The sequence below is a fragment of the Podarcis filfolensis genome (assembly GCF_964270895.1).
Source record: "Podarcis filfolensis genome assembly, chromosome: 14".
Taxonomy (NCBI): domain Eukaryota; kingdom Metazoa; phylum Chordata; class Lepidosauria; order Squamata; family Lacertidae; genus Podarcis; species Podarcis filfolensis.
In genome coordinates, this window is record NC_139616.1 from 27,795,277 (window position 1) to 27,813,888 (window position 18,612).

Consider the following 18,612-nt stretch of genomic DNA (forward strand, 5'->3'; position numbering starts at 1 on the left):
ATGGGCCCTGCTAATACCACACCTGCAAGAGCCCACAGAACAGGACCGGTCAAGTCAGAACTTGTCAGCAGGAAGAGGTCACTTACTGTGTGAACAAAGAAGGTCTTGAAGTTCTTGGCTTCCGGCCGGAGTTCCAGCGACCAAGGGATTTCTCCTTTCAGAATTTTGTTGACAGGGTCCACATAGTACAAGTGTGGCCCTTCAGTGAGCAGCAGCTGGCGCCTGCGAGCAAAGAGCCCCTGCAGAGGAGGACACAACACTTAGAGCTAAGCCAGCGCTGCAGGTCAGCAGCTTCAAAGAAAGGGTCAAGAAAGGCAGGATTCTAGCACCATCACAGGATACTGCTTAGGACTCAACGCTCTTGTTATAGAGCACAAAGGGATCAATCACAGCATCTTCTGAGCAGCTAGTTTCCTCTGCCTCTCTGCCATTACCATATGCAGCACAACCAGCTCACAGGACGAGGAAGGGGAAGCACCTATTATATTTTTTGCCTTTCCTGCAACAGTCTCCAAACCAAATTTTGGACAAATGATGAAAGGTCTTCAAAGCTCAAACTCTCTCCGAGGCAATGCTCTCCTTCCCCGAGACCCTCATTCCCTATGACAGCAGGGGAACTGTCATCATGGGAGTGGGACCTCCCTGAAGACCTCATCCAACACTCTCTCTACCTCTTTTGCTGTTTCCAGGTCTGGGAACCAACTTGTTCCTGGAGCTCACTGTACTCTAGATACACCCACGACTTCTGCCCAGTGGGGGGATAGTCAAATATATGGAAGGCTCTGCAAAACAATAGAAAGCCCCCCTCCCTCCCCACTGGTTTTTTAATTTTTTTCCCGTTACCTATTACCCACCACCTGGTACACATGGAAGAGCATACAAATAAAATTATGAAATGTGGAGGTCAAGGAGAACAAACAGGGTTACAGTCCCCACCACAAACTACTACATTTGGATAATCTGCTTTTGGTTTCTCTTAGTATATGTTTCTTTCCCCTCCACAACTATGCAGGTTTTTTTATTTCATATCCCCAAGCACTTTAGACTCACAAGTACAGTGGTACCTCAGGTTACATACGCTTCAGGTTACAGACTCTGCTAACCCAGAAATAGTGCTCCAGGTTAAGAACTTTGCTTCAGGATGAGAACAGAAATCAGGCTCCAGCAGCACAGCAGCAGCAGGAGGCCCCATTAGCTAAAGTGGTGCTTCAGGTTAAGAACAGTTTCAGGTTAGGTACAGGCCTCCGGAACAAATTAAGTACTTAACCTGAGGTACCACTGTACAATCATTTAAAGAATGAATCCGAGGCACAGGATAAGGTGACTTACCTTCCGTTTGTCAACTGGACCCATTTTCAGTATTAGATTATTTTCTACAAACTGGTGCCTGAGAAGAAAACATCACCTTGTGTTATTTCCATCAATCCATCATTCATTGCCAAGCCATCCACTTACAGGCTTTTAGAGACAGAGTGTCAGTGAGAGGAGGAAAAGTAGCCAGCAGCCAGATGGGCGCTCCCTGCTAAGGGCATTGTGCTCAGCGCGCAGAGGAAAAAGGTCTCTAGCAGCACTTTTATGGGACTGTCAGCTCTGGGTCAGATCCCATGGCAGAAATTGGCTGCATTTCTAAGCTCTGGCGAATTCAAATGGTCCTGGTTCCCCCTTTTCTAAAGCCCGAGATTCTGCCACCCTCCATTGTTAGGAACACGCAAGTGAGGTGCAAGATTGATGAAGCTGAACTTTATTTGTGGAGCAGGACGTCACTCGAGGGGGGGGGAGGGGGGAGAGAAAGCAAGTGCAAGCACATGCGCACACACACATTTGCATAAACCACTCTATGGAAAAAAAACCCCACACCCCACAGTGCTTACCAGGGATTTCCACCAGCCTGCTTTGCCAAGAGTAACCTTTTCTCCTTTTCAGAGAACTGGAGGTCCAGCTCAAAGGAATTGCTGTCGAGGTTGTGAATGTATTGCTCTATGTTGTTGCTGCTGCCTGAGGTTTGTGGGGTGGACGTCTCCGGGGAAGACAAGGACTGAGAAGAGGCGGAGCCAGACACTTGCAGGCAGCCAAACTGACTCAGGAGATTGTCATACTATCAAAACAAGAAAGATAGTTTTCAGAATAAATGGGGGGAAAGTATGTGGCATCTTACCCTTTTCTTCTAACCAATATTTCTGCCAACATAATATTCAAGTTGTCTTCAAGAGTAAATCCAGCAACATTAATGGATCTAAATTAGATGTGTCAATGAATTTAGTAAGGACAAGACCTAGAGAGGTTTCATATAGACTGTAAAATGCTTTATCTGCTTCCACTTTTTAATAATAGCATTAATAATAACCACCTCCCTTCTCCTGTTGACACTTCCAGCACATGCTTGTACTGGACTTTTTGTATTTTCCTTTCCAGTTATACTTAAGAAAATCAGTAGGCTTCCCAAGATTTTCACTGGAATGATTTTACCTATATTCTGCAGCTATTTAACTAAATTTTATGGGTGATTTACAAGTCATAAGAGGCCAATTTAAATCAAGAGGCTCCAGTAGAGTGATTTCAATGGGTCTACTATTGAATATGACACTGAGACACTGGATATCACTCTGCATCGTAATAAAGGGTTATTTTACCTAATTTCCCCAAATCAGCTAATTTCCTCAGAGCAATCCTCACCCAATCTGGGTAAGGCACAGGAGAGTGTGATGGGCAGCATAGCCACTGCTCCATCAGTTGCACATGTCAACCAGGACAGATGTGGGGACAAACAAACCCTTGCTCCACCCTACAGTCCACCCTGGGACTGCTGACAGCAGTGGAGCCAGTTCAGTCCTCCCTCTCCAGAATACCCCATTTGGCAGGCAGCATGAGAAATTCAGTGGTGCTGGTGGAGTGCTGCTGAGGCCACTCTGAACAGCAGAAGGAGATTTCTGCCCTATCCATCCATGCTACCCACCCCCAATATGGCAGATGAGGGGGCTCGGGTCGCAGCCTCATTTCTTGATTCACTATCTACACAATTTATTACCCATTTTATGTTAAGACACTCAAGCCAAAGGGGGGGGAAAGGTTTGTTGGATTCAAATTTCTCCTAATTTCTGAATGATCAATAGTCCTGCCTTGATTGATTAAATCTATGTATCAGAAAAATCCCCATCTCCAAATTTTAAAGCCTCTATCTCTTTCACAAATTTCACCAGCGATCCCATATTTTTAACCAGCTGGAAACTAGAACATTTCCTTTTACTTGCTTTGTTTCATTATCTCCTCACAGTACATCCATGTATCACTCTTTAACCCTCCACTTGCATGCAGAAATTCTGCGAGAGAGGGAGGAAGCTGGGAAGGAGCTCTGCTTTCAGCTCAGTATCTGCTCTCACCCTCTGGTCATGTGAACTTTACAAGTGAAAGTGAGGGTGACAGAGGAGCCAAGGATTAGACCAGAGCAAGAACTACAGGCCTATTTCTCCCTTGAAGGATGCAAAGGTATTGAAAAGACCTTTATGGAGCATTGTAGATCAAGATGGGCACTCCTACTGTGACTGCTGAGATGGATGGAGAAGGATGTGAGGCACTCACAAGGGCAAACTGCCCTTCAGGAGCCTTTGATCTTCCCTGGCATCAGTATCAAAGCCTGCACTTACATTTCCATAGCAATCCTCATCATCTTCTGACATTGCGGGCAAATATGCAGTGAGCTTGGGTGGTGTCTGAAGATGCAGATTCTCCCAGGTGATGGAGTCGAAAAAGGGGTGGGCCTTCAAGGGCTCATATCCTCCCATTTCTTCACAGCCTAACCTCTTGGTAGCATCTTGGACCTGGTTAAATGAAATACAGTTACATTTTCCCTGGAAAGACTCAGGGGGCAACAGTTGGGGGGCGGGACTCTGAAGCCTAGAGGGCCAAAACACCGGCTGGGGTAGAACAGCAGCAATGAGTACCACATTTTGTGCAAGTTATCTGACTGGAGGCTTCTAGCATGGATTGGAAACTTCTGACAATACAATTCATTTACCAAAAGCTTTTCTACGAGATCTTTTGCCTTCGGAAAGAACTTCTCTGGGAATTCATACTCCAATTTGATTATCTTCTGGAATATGAGATATTCATTTCTGCAAAAAGGATGGGGAAAAGTATAGTTACATCTATGCAAACATTTCCTATAAGTCTACTTCAAGGTTGAAACTATACCACCCTATGGGTACACGGGCAAACACTAACTTGGTGGGAAGTCTGGCACTGGTGTGCTCCAAAATCTTACCCGGCTCTGAATGGTGGTAATCCTGCTACAAGCTGGTATACGATGCAGCCAAGAGCCCACAGATCCGAACTTCATCATCAAGACAGGCAAAAAGATGAGAAGGCAAAGCAGAAGAGTTAGCACTGTGGGCATATCCAATGTCACCATCTCCTAGTTCAGGCACCCACAACAAAAGCATACAACATATTCCCTTTCAGGCAGAGCTGCAAATTCCCCTGGAGTATCAGACTCTAATTTACTTGGAATGCCTGGTAAAGGCACCTTGAAGAAAAGGTGTTTATCCCTGGGCGTTTCCCAAGGATATGATGCAGAAGCTGCCACTGTGCACTTCCTGAACCAGATCTATGTATTTCCTCATCTTGGGTTAGGCTCCCACAGGAAGGATTGAAACAGCAGAAGAGAGACTTCAGCAAGGTCCCAATAGGGCTGAGCGATATCAGCTTTTCAATAACGCAGTGTATCGCCAGCCAAACATCGCAGTTTGGTGACATACTGCGATGCTGAAAAAACAAGATGCATTGGCCTCTCCCTGAAAAACACTGGGTGAAACTGCCCCAGCTCTCACCTTGAGTGCTGAGGCAGTTTCACAGAGACTCGTGGGTTAGGACAATGCAACTTGTTTGCGCTGGGCTGGGGGCTCTTTTAACTGCTCAACTAAGGAAAGGATAGCTGCACACTCCTCAGCCAAGCAGTTGAAAGATGCATAGGGAGGAAACAGCTGTATCGGCGCCTCGCCAATAGAGCTTGTTTCTCCCTCTCCGTTGTATGAGGGCTGTATTGGGACCTAGGCCTGGGTGATATATTGCCCGGGACTGGTATGAGGAGTAGACCACGATGTCGGCTTCACTCAGCGGTATATCGCTGGTGAAACCACCACTGCTCCTGAGTCCCTCTGTTAGCAGTGCCTGCTGGAGGAAGGACCAGTCCTGAGCAATATATTGATATATCGCCCAGGTATAGGTCCCAATACAGCCCTTTGAAGAAGATCCCAAGCTGAATAGGTGCTTAAAAAAATTAAAATAAATTAAATGCCCCACACAGAGCTTTCGAGTTCTCTGTCTTGTTTAATGTACAAACCAAGTAAAGCGGCAAGAGATTGCAGCAAGAAAACATGATGACAATGCTTAGAACGTCTTATGTTTTGCTGGTATGTTATCTTAAATCCAAGGGCTAATGAACTATTCATGTTACAGAAAAATAGACAAAAGCAATCCTAAGAGCCATTGTCATGCTGTTTAATATTTTTCAGTGTTGATTATGCAGGAGGCACTGAGGCACAAGAATGGGGTACACCCTAATGGAAATAGGCCTCACCCATTTGCCTTGAAGATCTCTCTCACAGTCATAAAACCCCTCTACAAAGGCAACGTATGTAACTCACCTTTTGCAGGCAGACTTCTCTGTTAACAGCTCTGGAGACACATACTGTGCTGTCCCAACAAAGGAGTTCGCCCGTGCTGAAGAAACCAAGATGCAAGTAAGCATTTAATCATTAAAAATGTCCTTACAAGGTCCTCATGAAGGCTTGGATGTGTTCATTTGGAAACAATGCTTTCATTTTTGTTGTGCAATTCAAATTTCATCAGCTTTTATTTAACTATATTTGTAGGCATCCAATATTACATAATGACTATTGTTTTTCAAATGCTCCCCGCCCCCTCAACACTAAGCATTACTAAGCAGCATTTCACCCCATGGGCACCCCACTATCACCTGATTTCAGCTGCCCCATTTTAGTGACCCTGCAGGTTTCCTCTCTGATGTCATCTCCTGCGGTATAGCCATTTTACCTTTACTCAGTAAAGAACCGTCATAAACCCCACTGAGACGTAGCATCGGATACTGTGGTCAGTTTTAAGGAATTTGAAACTGCAGAAGGTTGCTTTAGTCGTTGACAGGTTGAGAAATTGCACCCACCTCGCTTGCTGTCTGCAGACAATACTTTTGCTGTCCCAAAGTCTGTAATCTGAATGTGCATGTCTCCGCTGAGCAAAATGTTCTCTGGCTTCAGGTCCCTGCAAAAGGCACAGCTGGGAATGAGCCATGCATGCACAGAGTCATGCCCTCACCAACTATTTGTGTCCCCTGGGGAAATCCCGAGTTGTCCATGTAATGCCCCAACCATGGAAAGCTGATTCTCCCCCAGGCTTCTAAAGTAACAGCAGCTATCTAGGAAACTAAGGCTGTCCTTTGGCCCTTACTGTCTCTGCCTGTTCTGGTAGGTCTGAAGTAGATTCCTACCTGCTCCTCTGCCTGGCATTGGGAGCTGCTTCCCAAATGATTAGGAGGGGACTAGGCAGCAGGGGGACATGGAGCAAATCTGAATGTTAGATCATGCTGAGTTCTTCTCTTCTGCCTTCTACTGCAGGCTGGCAAACAGTAAGGAAGAGGCGCTACATTTACTCTGCTAGCGACCTGGCAGAATGGGATGTCCCTCTCCTCTACAAAAAAAACCAAGGCAAAAGGCGACAGAGGGAGGGAAAGAAAGATTTCAACTGTCCAAAATCCCCATCCATTGCTAGATACTTTGTACTCCAAGGCAGCCAATGCCTTGTGCCAAATTAACTAGGCTGGTGTCGCCACAGGTGAGGAATGCAGGAAAGCCAGGAAGTCTCAGCAAAGGTACCTAAGACACTGCTTGCTTGCTTTGGAAACTTTTGAGTTTTGAGCCACCAGGAGAAATCTATCAGGAGGGCAACAAACGGTAACTATGACAACAGCAACAAGAACCAAGAATAGATGGATTTGAATTCATTACATTACCTGTGAATGATTCCCTTTCCGTGCAAGTACTCTAATGCAGACACAATTTCAGCAGTATAAAACCTAGTACATGTCTCATCAAATGAGCCAATCTTCCGGATGTATTTTAGAAGCTCTCCATTTTTGGCGTAGCTAAGACCAAAATCTGAATACTAAGTTAAGGATAATTTATACTGTGAATCTCTGGACCCTAAAACACAAAGGCAGATAATCTGAGGCAATGTTAGAAGGGATAGGTGGCGATGTGCTTGGAAAGAGAAGACTGGACTCTGTACACAGCCAAAGATTTACCGTATTGGCCCGAATATAAGCCGCACTTTCCCCCCAATTTTGGACCCTGAAAAGTTAAAAGTATGGCTTATATTGGTGATTTTTTTACCATATGCTGCTGAAAGCAGCTGGGGAGTGCATGTTTGGTGGGGGGTGGGGTGGTGCGCCTCCCAGCTAGTTGGCGGTGTGCGCTCCCTAGCTGCTTGATGGGGGGGGGAGCGGCAAGCCCACCTCCCAGCTGGTTGGCGGTGGGGGTGGAGCGTGCGCACCACCAACCAGCAGGGAGGCGGGCACGCCACTGCCCCTCCCCCCGCAAAGCAGCTAGGGAGCATGTGCAGCCTCGCAGCTGGTTGGCGGTGCACACACTCCCTAGCTGGTTAGCCTGCGCACTCCCCCCCCCCCCCCCGCCAAGCAGCTAGGGAGCACGCGTACCGCCAACCAGCTCAGAGGCAGGCACCCAGCTACCCAAGCCAATGCTGGTGCTGGTCTCTGAGCGCGCTCCGTGCCTGCCTCCTGGCACTACCGCCCTGAACGGGGAGCGGCCGGCACCAGCACCTGCAAATAAACCTTGAATTTTAAGTGTGCAGCTTATATTCGGGCCAATACGGTACAGCGGTTAATTTAGTCTCCAACCATTTTGGGACAAGGGGCACATCTGGAGATAAAAGAAACTTGTGGACACCACAAAATACACATTCAACAGAAGAAAAACTGGTGGTATTCAGAAACAGCCCCATACCTAAAAGGCAAAGCACAGACACCTAGAGACAAACAAAACACAGTAAAAACAACAACAAACCTCCTCCTACCACAAAAAACTAGGCAATCTCATCAAACAATATCAAATTAAAAAATATCAATTAAAAAACAGAAAGTGGGAGAGGGAGGCTGAGTGGGGTGCCTTAAGGCACTGTCATACCCATGGGGGCCCCAAGATTCGTCCTCTGCCAGGTTTACAAGATTTAAGATTTTTCACATTTGTATCCTGCCTAAGAATTCTGGTACAACTATTTTGAAAACATCACTGGGTTAGCAAATGAAGAAACATGGTTCTTTTTTCCACACACATTATCCCAACAAATATCACCATGAAACATTTCCATCCAGAAGGATACAGAGCTTCTCATCATCCTGAAAGGTGAAGTAGAGATTGACAAAGAAAGGGTGATCCAGGCAAGACATGATATCTTTCTCCCTATTCACGCACGGCACCTTGCCCTCTTTTATGATGTGGCGCTTCTCCAGAATTTTAACTTTTAAAAAGACAAATAAGTTACAACACACTTGGGAAATACACAGTGAAGCTGCAAACTCATCTGCTCTGCTTGACTATGAAGCTACACTTAGAGAGCAGCTTCCCACAACAGCAGCAGCAGGTGTAACCTAGACTTCCTTTGGCTCCATTATGAGGACAGGACATCATCCATCTAAAATCCACACCCTAATGAAGAAAGGGTTACTCACTGGCATATTCTCTGGAGGTAGACAATTCTCTGGCCAAGAAGACCTGTTAAATGGGAAATAAGAACTGCCTTATGTTTTGCACGCAACTAAGATCCCACAAAAGGTCTCCAACCTACTGAGGGGGTGAGTGGGAAAGTGGAATTCCAACCATTGGAGCCCAGGGCCCCAAGGGACCATTGCTCTATCCACACCAGTTACATCAGCCAGTCTCATACACATTCCCAGCACTCCCTAAAGACAACATGTAGGAACTGTTCTGGCAGTTCTCCCAACTTCCTAGGGCAGATTTTTTTTCTGGGGGGTGGGGGAGTGGGAGTCACTGCACTGGCCTTTGCTAGTGTGCTTGGTTAGTTGAATCTGGTCCTACATGTCCAGAAGGGAAGAGGCAAACCATCATTTTGTAAGGAGTCCTAACATCCTGGAACCCTAAGGTACCCAAGAGGTTTTTTGTTTTTGATTGGGGGGGGGGCAGCTACAGCAAGCAATGAAGCACCACAGGGGTGGAGAGTCAAAACCTGCCAATGGAACATGTGCACAACAGCAGGGGTTCAATGAGGACAGACAGAGGTGGTAACCTCATCTCACTAAAAGTCTGGTGTGAGACTGCAGGGGCCACAAGAGGACAAAAAGCACCATAACAGCCAACAGCTGTGAACATTATTTCTTTGACCTCCTGCAGAGCCAAGTAGAACCTTCCTCTGGGCAAGCTGGTGCGCAAACTGCTTTCCTTAGAGAATGCTAAGTGGGGAGGGGAGGGGGGGAGAACTATTTGAATGATACACAAAGGCCAAATGGCTGGCTTCTGCCACGACACTCCCAGAACCCCCAGTTGCAGTAGATACTCACTGTTGAGAAAGACCCTTCGCCCAGAATCTTGACAAAGTTAAAGTCCTCTGGGCGTTTCTTTCGAGGCTGTGGAGGTTGCTGCAAGGATTTTTCACTCCCCCTTGGCTCAGCCGTTGTGCCCTCCATGCTCAGTCCCTGCCTGCTGCCACAGGGAGCAGCAACAGGTGAAGGGCTGGGATCTGCCTGGTTCCTCACCATTGATGGTGATGGGCAGGAACATAAAACCACGCTGGACTGGATTGGAACAGCATCATACTGAAGGAAAGAGAAAGAATGTACATGATGCTGCAGCTTGCAATCTATTAGCCACACATCCCCGTATACAAGTTGGAAATATGCCAAAGTTCAGGAGTGCTGCTCCCCACAAAAAAGGGGGGGCTACAGGCACCTACTGGCGATCATGGCAGCTATGCTACATTGCTGTGATTCCATAGATCAAGCATGTACAAAACACACAAAAATGGCCACCTCATGACTTGAATTTCAGGAGTCAAGAGTTGCCACCTACCTTACTGCTTCACAAATAATTACTATTACTAATTACACACCCTTCACCCTAAGGTCCCAGGATATACTTGAATCTATAAAAGCCAAAGTCTTTCAGATCACAGCAGGTCTTCAGAGATCTGAAGGCTAAAGGAATCCAACCCACAAAGTTCGGAAGCTGCCTGAAGAACTTGGTAAGTCTAACACACACATCCAATTAGCTAGAGAGAAACTGGAACAGTCTGAAACCATTTGGCGTTTTAATATTTGACACGCGAACCAGTGAAAAGAGCAGCTTACTCAAATGAAATAATAATTCTGCAATTCATGGCTTTAAAATATCCTTACATAACCAAAGACACCAGAGACTCAAGATGGGACCTTCTGCATGCAAAACAGGTACACTACCTACTAACTTACAATTCCTCCACTATTTTATTACAAGGTGCTCCTAGGACCTCTGGTCATTCTGTCATCTTACAGTAGAATAGTAGCCTCCAAACTACATTCTAATAATAATTATGAGAAACAGTAAATGTTTTTGACTGGAAGCTTAGCATATTGAGGACTGCTATGGTGAATGTATGGAATTGTGCTTCACTGATTGCTTGGTGCCTGTTTTTTCATAGAAACACAGGAAACTACTGATACCAAGTCAGGCTAATTGGTCCATCTAATTCAGTATTGTTTACATTGAGAGGTATTCAAATATCCAAAGTCAAGCAGATTCCCCGTTTATATCAGGAAGCTTTTCATTATCAACAAGTTTAACTTTCAGACTTTCCTTTAGACTCTTAACTTTAAGGAAATTAAATGAATGATTACCGTATTTTTCGCACCATAGGACGCTCCGTCACATAGGACGCACCTAGTTTTTTTGGGGGGAAATAAAGGAAAAAAAATTTCCCTTTATTTCCCCCCCAAAAGCAGGTCAGGGAAACCGAACCAGGTCGAGGAACAGCGGGATGGTGGCGCTGCGCCTCCCTGCTGTCCCCCGAGCTTGTGGGGCTGGCTGATGTCTGCCTGGCGCGTGGGGCGCTCTGCTTCAGGGCGCCCCACCCGCCAGGCAGCAGGCTGCTATCCGCAGCTTGGGGAGCCTTGCGGGGAACTCCTGCAGGGCTCCCCACGCTGCGGGTGTCTGCCCAGCGTGAGGGGCGCTCTGCTTCAGGGCGCCCCACCCGCCAGGCAGCAGGCTGCTATCCGCAGCTTGGGGAGCCTTGCGGGGAACTCCTGCAGGGCTCCCCACGCTGCGGGTGTCTGCCCAGCGTGAGGGGCGCTCTGCTTCAGGGCGCCCCACCCGCCAGGCAGCAGGCTGCTATCCGCAGCTTGGGGAGCCTTGCGGGGAACTCCTGCAGGGCTCCCCACGCTGCGGGTGTCTGCCCAGCGTGAGGGGCGCTCTGATTCAGGGCGCCCCACCCGCCGGGCGGCAGGCTGCTATCCGCAGCTTGGGGAGCCTTGCGGGGAACTCCTGCAGGGCTCCCCACGCTGCGGGTGTCTGCCCAGCGTGAGGGGCGCTCTGCTTCAGGGCGCCCCACCCGCCAGGCAGTAGGCTGCTATCCGCAGCTTGGGGAGCCTTGCGGGGAACTCCTGCAGGGCTCCCCAAGCTGCAGATGTCTGCCTGGCGCGAGGGGCGCTCTGATTCAGGGCGCCCCGCCCGCCGGGCGGCAGGCTGCTATCCGCAGCTTGGGGAGCCTTGCGGGGAACTCCTGCAGGGCTCCCCACGCTGCAGATGTCTGCCTGGCGCGAGGGGCGCTCTGCTTCAGGGCGCCCCACCCGCCGGGCGGCAGGCTGCTATCCGCAGCTTGGAGAGCCTTGCGGGGAACTCCTGCAGGGCTCCCCACGCTGCAGATGTCTGCCTGGCGCGAGGGGCGCTCTGCTTCAGGGCGCCCCACCCGCCGGGCGGCAGGCTGCTATCCGCAGCTTGGGGAGCCTTGCGGGGAACTCCTGCAGGGCTCCCCACGCTGCAGATGTGTTCCCGAAGCGCCGGGCGCTCTGCTTTCAGGGCGCCCGACGCTCCGGGAAGCAGGCTGCTATCCGCAGCCTAGACAGCCCTGCGGGACCTCCCGCAGGGCTGCCTAGGCTGCGGATATGTTCCCGAAGCGCCGGGCGCTCTGCTTTCAGGGCGCCCAACGCTCCGGGAAGCAGGCTACCATCCGCAGCCTAGACACGGCTAGCGGAGCGCTGCGCTAATCCCGAAGTTTGGGGCGTGCGGAGCTCAGCGCGCCCCAAGCTTCTGGGTGCCGGCAAGGTCTCCGCTAGACGGCTAGCGGAGACCTTGCCGGCACCCAGAAGCTTGGGGCGCGCTGAGCTCCGCACGCCCCAAGCTTCGGGATTAATGCAGCACTCCGCTAGCCGTGGGAGAGCTGGGTCTCCCATGGCTAGCGGATAGCTTCCTGAAGCCTGGAGAGCGAGAGGGGTCGGTGCGCACCGACCCCTCTCGCTCTCCAGGCTTCAGTGAAAGCCTGCATTCGCTCCATAGGACGCACACACATTTTCCCTTGCTTTTTAGGAGGGAAAAAGTGCGTCCTATGGTGCGAAAAATACGGTAATTCTTTCCTTCCCTCAGTGTTGCTATTTCTTCAGGTGAGAGAGGTTTATAAGATGTCAAGACTCCTCAGAAAACCCAAGTTTCCACATCAGACTGGCTGAAACATTCCTATCCATTTGACATCGCCATTTCAATTTCCTCTGAACAGCTTATCAAGGTCTGCCATCTAGGTATAACTCCAGTTTCAGAGTAAAAATAGTGTTCCAGACTGAATAAATGAGCTAACTTGTAATGGGCCATGGCTTTAATGGCTGCCTTACTATGTCCCACTTGCTCTTGCCAATGCCAAAGAAAAGTACCCAGGCCAGGTATGCCTAGGTTTGAAAGTGTTATAAAAATCCTGCTGACACACATTGAATAGAAATACTATTGCCTGGATAACAGTTCCTCTACTTCTGTAGCTTATTACTTCTAACATGATTTTTAAAATGCACACACCCTTGTTACACTTACCCAGCAACTGAAATTTTATGCTGGTTTCAACCCCCACCTGATTTTTGAATCCAGCCCATGATTTTCATTGTGTCAAAGGCTATATATCAGCAATAGACCACAGATAAAAAAGCATCAATATGGCATGAAGCTAACTGCTTTTAATTAACTACTGTTGCTTTTATTAATCACTTCTGTTTTAACTGTTTTGTTTAGTTTTAAGAGGTTTAATGTGATTTTAATGGGATGATTATTTTATTGCTTTATATTTATAACAATTGTGTTCCAAGAGAAAATATACATAGCAGATAATTAAAAATAAACATAATAAATAAAGAACCTCCGGCTCTCTCAGGAGTCACAGCATGTGGTTGACTTGCCCAGGTAATGAGTTCTGTAGCCAGATAGATGGTATACAGTTCAGCAGCTGCTGCCACTGCATACATCCAGCCTTGAGAAGTCTAGGATCACCAGTGAAATGTAAGTTTGTTTTGTAGCAGAATAACATTTTGGCAAGTGCAGTATTTTATGCTCACAGCAAAGAGCAGGTAAACTGCCCCCTGATAATTACTTGCAAAGACATATATAATCCATGCCCTGGCAATATACAATGGTACTTCTTCTTCAGTATGGAACTTTTGTTTGTGAACTGTTTGTGAGCAGGGCCTACAAATTTCAAGGCAAAGCCATCCCTGGACTCAGAAGACTCACCATGTGGGATGCTAAAATCCAAGAAGCTAAGACAGCCTTCCTCAACCTGGTGCCCTTCTGATGCCTTGGACTATGATTTCAGCACAGCCATGCTGGCTGCAGCTAACGGGAATTGTAATAAAAATATGTGGAGGGTATCAGGCTCAGGAAGTTTGATCTAGGATGGTGTTACATCTGCCTATCTCTGGGGAACACAGGATAAGCAAGTGTACACTGTTTGCACACAATACATGATGCTAGGCAGATGCACACACAAACTGCACAAGAAATCTGGAATCATTTTCACATTTAAGTCATTCTACAGTACTAAGAAAAGTCCAGTAAGCTGATGAAAGTGCAAAGGGCACAGGCACACCTGGGACACCTTGCTACACACCTGTTTGAACTCTGATGGTGGCATAAAGTCACACAATTCTGCAGAAAAGACCATAAGTGTTATAGAACTTGTGGTTTGCATGTATAAAAATGCCAGGCTCTGTTCCATTCAGACTGAACTACTGTTGCCCAGCTCAGGGAATTATTGGTTGGATGAGTCATTGATTTGATTCAATACAATGCAAAGTCTTCTATGCCTCCTATGGCATATGTACTCATGGCTGGCATTTGCATTTTTAATTCTGCTGATAACAAGAGGTCATATGGAAACAACATCTACACTTCCTCAAACACATGTGACATAATGTGAGGACCGGGTAGCTGCCTGTCCTGTGCCAGTTTTCACCAGCTGATATGTATTTGTAAGTAAGCAGGAATAGGTTGGAGTTGGTGCGACAGAACAATGGGCACTTTTTACTAAATGACACTAGAAACAGCCATGACAGTGGCCAACTGTGTCAATGAAACTACTGGGAAGAATGGCAATTACTCAAGAACTTTAAATCAGGATGTGAAACAAATTTGAAGTAGAACAGGCTGAAAATGAACGCCTCTGACAACAAGCATCAAAAGTTACACATATATTGAAAAAAGAAAGAATTCGCTCTACAGCAGCACTTCCTAAGGATTGAGGTATTAGATCTCACCTCAGCTGTAAATCAACTGGGCATCCTTTGCATGACGTCTGCCTTACAGAATTGCTCCTTAAGTAATATATAAGAAGTTTCTTTGACCACTGGAAGATTCAGCTTTTCAATCCCTCAGGACTAGCAGGGCCCCCGAAACGGTGGGCCAAGGCGACACACTGCTCTACCGCTAATGCTAAGCCCGGAATGCGACCGAAATCGCAACCTCCGTATCACCCGCGACAGTCGGAGGCGCCAACACCCAATGCACACCGGAAGACGAGCTGCCCTCTCCGTTGCGGGCGGGGGAAGGAGGTGGAATTCCGAGGGCAAATGGGCGCGCCCCTCTCCGCCTAAGTGGGGCACTCACTTCACGGGGATCCCGCGCCGCTACGCAAAACAAGACAGGCTCTGGCCGAGGCCTGCCTGCTTGACCAGGTAAGACGACGGGAGGCCAAACACCGGGGGGGGGAGGTCAGGGCCCGGCCGGCTCCTCCGCAGCTTTCGCTTCCGCGCTGTAGCCTGGGCCCCGCCCCTCTCCGGCCAGGATCCCGGGCTGACCCCGAGGCGCCTGCAGAGCCCCTGGCCAAGAGGAGACCCGGGGTCGGGGAGCGGCGAACCCCACCTTCCCTCCGCCAGAGGTCCCGCTCGCGCCGCGGCCTCCCGGAAGGCAGCGCAGGCCAAGCGGCCGCTCCTCTCCTCCCCTCGCCCCTTCCCCGCCGGCTCCCGCGCGGAGCTTACCAGGGGGCTGCCGGTGCTGGCCATGGGCGCGGGCTGCTCGTCCGTCTGCCCGCCCTCCGAGCGAGCGAGCGAACGACTCGGCCGCGCTCCAACCAGAGAGTCCGACCCAATGGGACGCCCGCGTCCTCCGTGAATGACGTCGGCCACAACAATGCCCTCTTCCGCTAGGGGAGGGCGGGACTTCCGCCCGCCTCCCTTCAGCACTGGATGGGCGCCGAGGCACTCAGCCACGTCTCGTCAGCTCACGCGAGACTGTCTTGCGCTTGCGCCAAAGAAGCCGGGCGGAGGGCGGGGGACGAGTAGAAAGAGGAGCAGGTCAGCTGACCTGCCGGCTCCGCGGGAAGCGGGAGTGAAGCAATGCGCCACGCCCACTCGCTTTACCCACAACGCCTCTGGTTCGCCTCCAACCGCCGTTTCCCGTGATGCACCACTCCCCCCTTTGGACGGTGGCAAACCGAAGGGGGAGAGCTGTTCGGTAGAGAGGCTGCCTCCCGCGGATGACTCGGAGCCAGCTGGCTTGCTCGCTTCCTTCCTCCCATTGGCTCGGCTGGAGCTCGGGAAGCCGGAGGGCGGCGAAGAGGCTTTCAGGCCCGGGACTCGACTTCTCCGTCTCCTCTCTTCCTGCCTCAGCAGCGATGAGACCCTCCTGCTGCTGTCGCTGTTCTTATGCTCACAAAAATAGTGCAAGAGCCCCTGAGTCCACCACCCTTCAATATAAATATTTTCAGGGCTACTTGCACCAATAGAAAGCATCAAATATAACAAGATACTGTAATATTTATTTCATCACCTGATTCCACAAAGATATACAGGAAAAGTATACAGCAGAGGTTTCCAAACATTTCATGTTGGTGACACACTTTTTAGACATGCATCATTTTGCAACACAGTCATTCAGTTTTACTAGCAAACCGGAGGTTAAACTAACCCCTTTCCAGCCCCGGGAGCAGTGCAGGGACTGTTTGTGCAACACACACACTGCAGCTGACACACGTGTTTGGAAAGCTGGTAAACGGAATACATACCAACTGAAGACAATCGTGTAAAGTATTGAAAATTTGAAACAACAAAACAGCCTTGACATAACAGTTCAGCAAACACCACCTGCCAGCAGCAGAAGAGAGACCTCAACCATCAAATGTCTGGGAATCAAGAACAGTCTTGGCCTGGCACCCCCCAAAAAATGGCAGTGGTAGTGCCAAGTGGGTCTCCTTGGGAGGGGGCACTCCTGAAAATACCCTTTCTCCTGTACTGGAGGGGGAACTCTGAAGAGAAGAGCCCGGCTGTCAGATTAGATATATGATCCATCTAGCCCAGTCTCCTGTGTTCACAAAAGCCAATTGGATGCCCCAAAGCAAAACTCTCAAGCAGGACCCTGGTGTACCAGCCCACCTGCAGTTTCTAGCAGCTAGTGCTATTCAGAAGCATATACCCACTGGCCATCCCAGCAGTGATCCAATAGGAGAGCACATGGAATAGGTTGGAGTGGAGAGCCACTTCTTTCTCTGCTCACCAGCATTAAAAGGCCATATAATGGGTATGGAGGCAGGCAGGAACCAGACACAAACAGTTACTTCCTTTAAACTTCTGTAATTTCAAGAATGTAGTACCAGCAGGTGTCGCCTTTTTGTATGAGCTGCTTACTGGATGCATTCGTAACTTCAAGAAATAGTCATCCCACATTCAAAAGAGGTTCACTGAAGGCACCGTGTGGGGGATGGGATGTCCAAAGTGGATTCAAGAGGTTCTCTAGTTGGATTTCCAAGTGGGCATCATTGTCAAAGCCACAAACACAGCCCTTGTGCCAGACTCCAAGCTAAAGTGAAGACATTCCGTCTCTGGCACACTAGTAACTTGAGGGAAGGGGGCACTCCTTCACCAGGAAATAAAGTTTGATAACAATGATGGCCAGCCATTTCCTTTCTCTTTGGATGTGAATGCCTGACCCTCTCCCCCCGCCCACACACATCCTGTCCTGAAACTATCCCACCCTGTTCTCTGTGGGCTTCATCCATGCAGTGAAAGAGCATAGGTGGTGTAGGGTGGTACAGGGCTGAAAGATGGTCGTATTTCACTATAGCTGAGGGTCTAGTGATAGAACACAGGTCCTGAGGGTGTGAACCTGGAAGTCATTGATTCAACTCTCAACTCAGCCATCTCAACTCATGGCAGGAGAACATCTAAGTGGTTTTCTGGCCTTTTATGCCTTTTGGTTTTCTGGCCCCAGAGGGTATGGGGCTCTAGTCTACTGATGACTGCACTCATGAGATAGCCTGGGCTGTACTTTCAAAACAATTAACCAGCTTAGATCTTTGCATGTGATTTGAACATATCTTTCTTGAAAATGCTGAGCAGAGCAGATCGGAGCTTCTGAGTAGAGCTCTGATTGGAACTGATTAGCATCTGTTGCTGCATCACATGCCAGGAAGGGATGGGGTTGAGTGAGGCAAACATCTGCTCAAGGCTGCAAGGTGCTGGCCTAAGGTGCGGAGAAGGTGTTTGGCATTCTTTGGGTTAGAAATGTCTCAGTATCTCACCCTCCTACTACTCTCCTTGCCTCCCAACTTGGGAAGAGTTATTGAGCAGAATGAAGAAGGTCTAAGAGAAAGGAAGCACAGTTACCAAAGGCTGGTCGGCCCTCTCTCTTCCCCCAACCTCCAGCAAAAGACTTGCATGATGCTACTTGCATTTGCCTGAGGCAAGATTATCGTGTGTGTATGGGGGGGGGGGGTGCTTTCAGCACTGATCTACTGATTGCTGCCCTCCCTCACAGCAGCATGGAAGAAGTCTGCAGAGATGTGTGTTGCTGCTGCCACTGCTGCTGCACCACACAGATAATAAAACATCCTTCCTGGCAGCAGTCATGGACGATAAACAGCCCCAGCTTGGGTCATTTTGAGTTTGCAGTTGGCCACTCTCACACTGGAGGCAACACAATCTAATTTAGGCTAATAGTGTCTGTTGTAAAACCCCTCCCACCTGGGAAAGACAAGGCCAAGACTAACCAGTTCCTCATACCTGATCAATAGCAATTTGGTGAGGGTGGGGAGAGTGTTTTTCCTCTGACCTCCATGGGAATGGAGCCGAGCTGA

General features: G+C 48.9%; 1 protein-coding gene across 2 annotated transcripts in view; it reads right to left on the reverse strand.

Moving 5' to 3' along the window:
• Nucleotides 1–16,258, reverse strand: part of PDPK1 (3-phosphoinositide dependent protein kinase 1) — a 43,519-nt gene extending 27,261 nt beyond the window's left edge. The window contains exons 1-13 of one of the 2 annotated variants that reach the window (XM_083587181.1): nt 15,521–15,730; nt 9,602–9,856; nt 8,756–8,798; nt 8,407–8,544; nt 7,022–7,166; nt 6,176–6,273; nt 5,640–5,715; nt 4,259–4,327; nt 4,013–4,109; nt 3,642–3,815; nt 1,872–2,095; nt 1,330–1,387; nt 87–239 (exon numbers count right to left, since the gene is read on the reverse strand). In XM_083587181.1, coding sequence (XP_083443307.1) covers nt 87–239; nt 1,330–1,387; nt 1,872–2,095; nt 3,642–3,815; nt 4,013–4,109; nt 4,259–4,327; nt 5,640–5,715; nt 6,176–6,273; nt 7,022–7,166; nt 8,407–8,544; nt 8,756–8,798; nt 9,602–9,856; nt 15,521–15,544 — 1,554 coding nt within the window. In that variant the 5' untranslated portion in view covers nt 15,545–15,730. Of the gene's footprint in view, nt 1–86; nt 240–1,329; nt 1,388–1,871; nt 2,096–3,641; nt 3,816–4,012; nt 4,110–4,258; nt 4,328–5,639; nt 5,716–6,175; nt 6,274–7,021; nt 7,167–8,406; nt 8,545–8,755; nt 8,799–9,601; nt 9,857–15,520 lie in introns of both variants that reach the window. The other variant, XM_083587179.1, reaches the window with a different exon arrangement.
• Between the last annotated feature and the right edge of the window lie 2,354 nt (nt 16,259–18,612).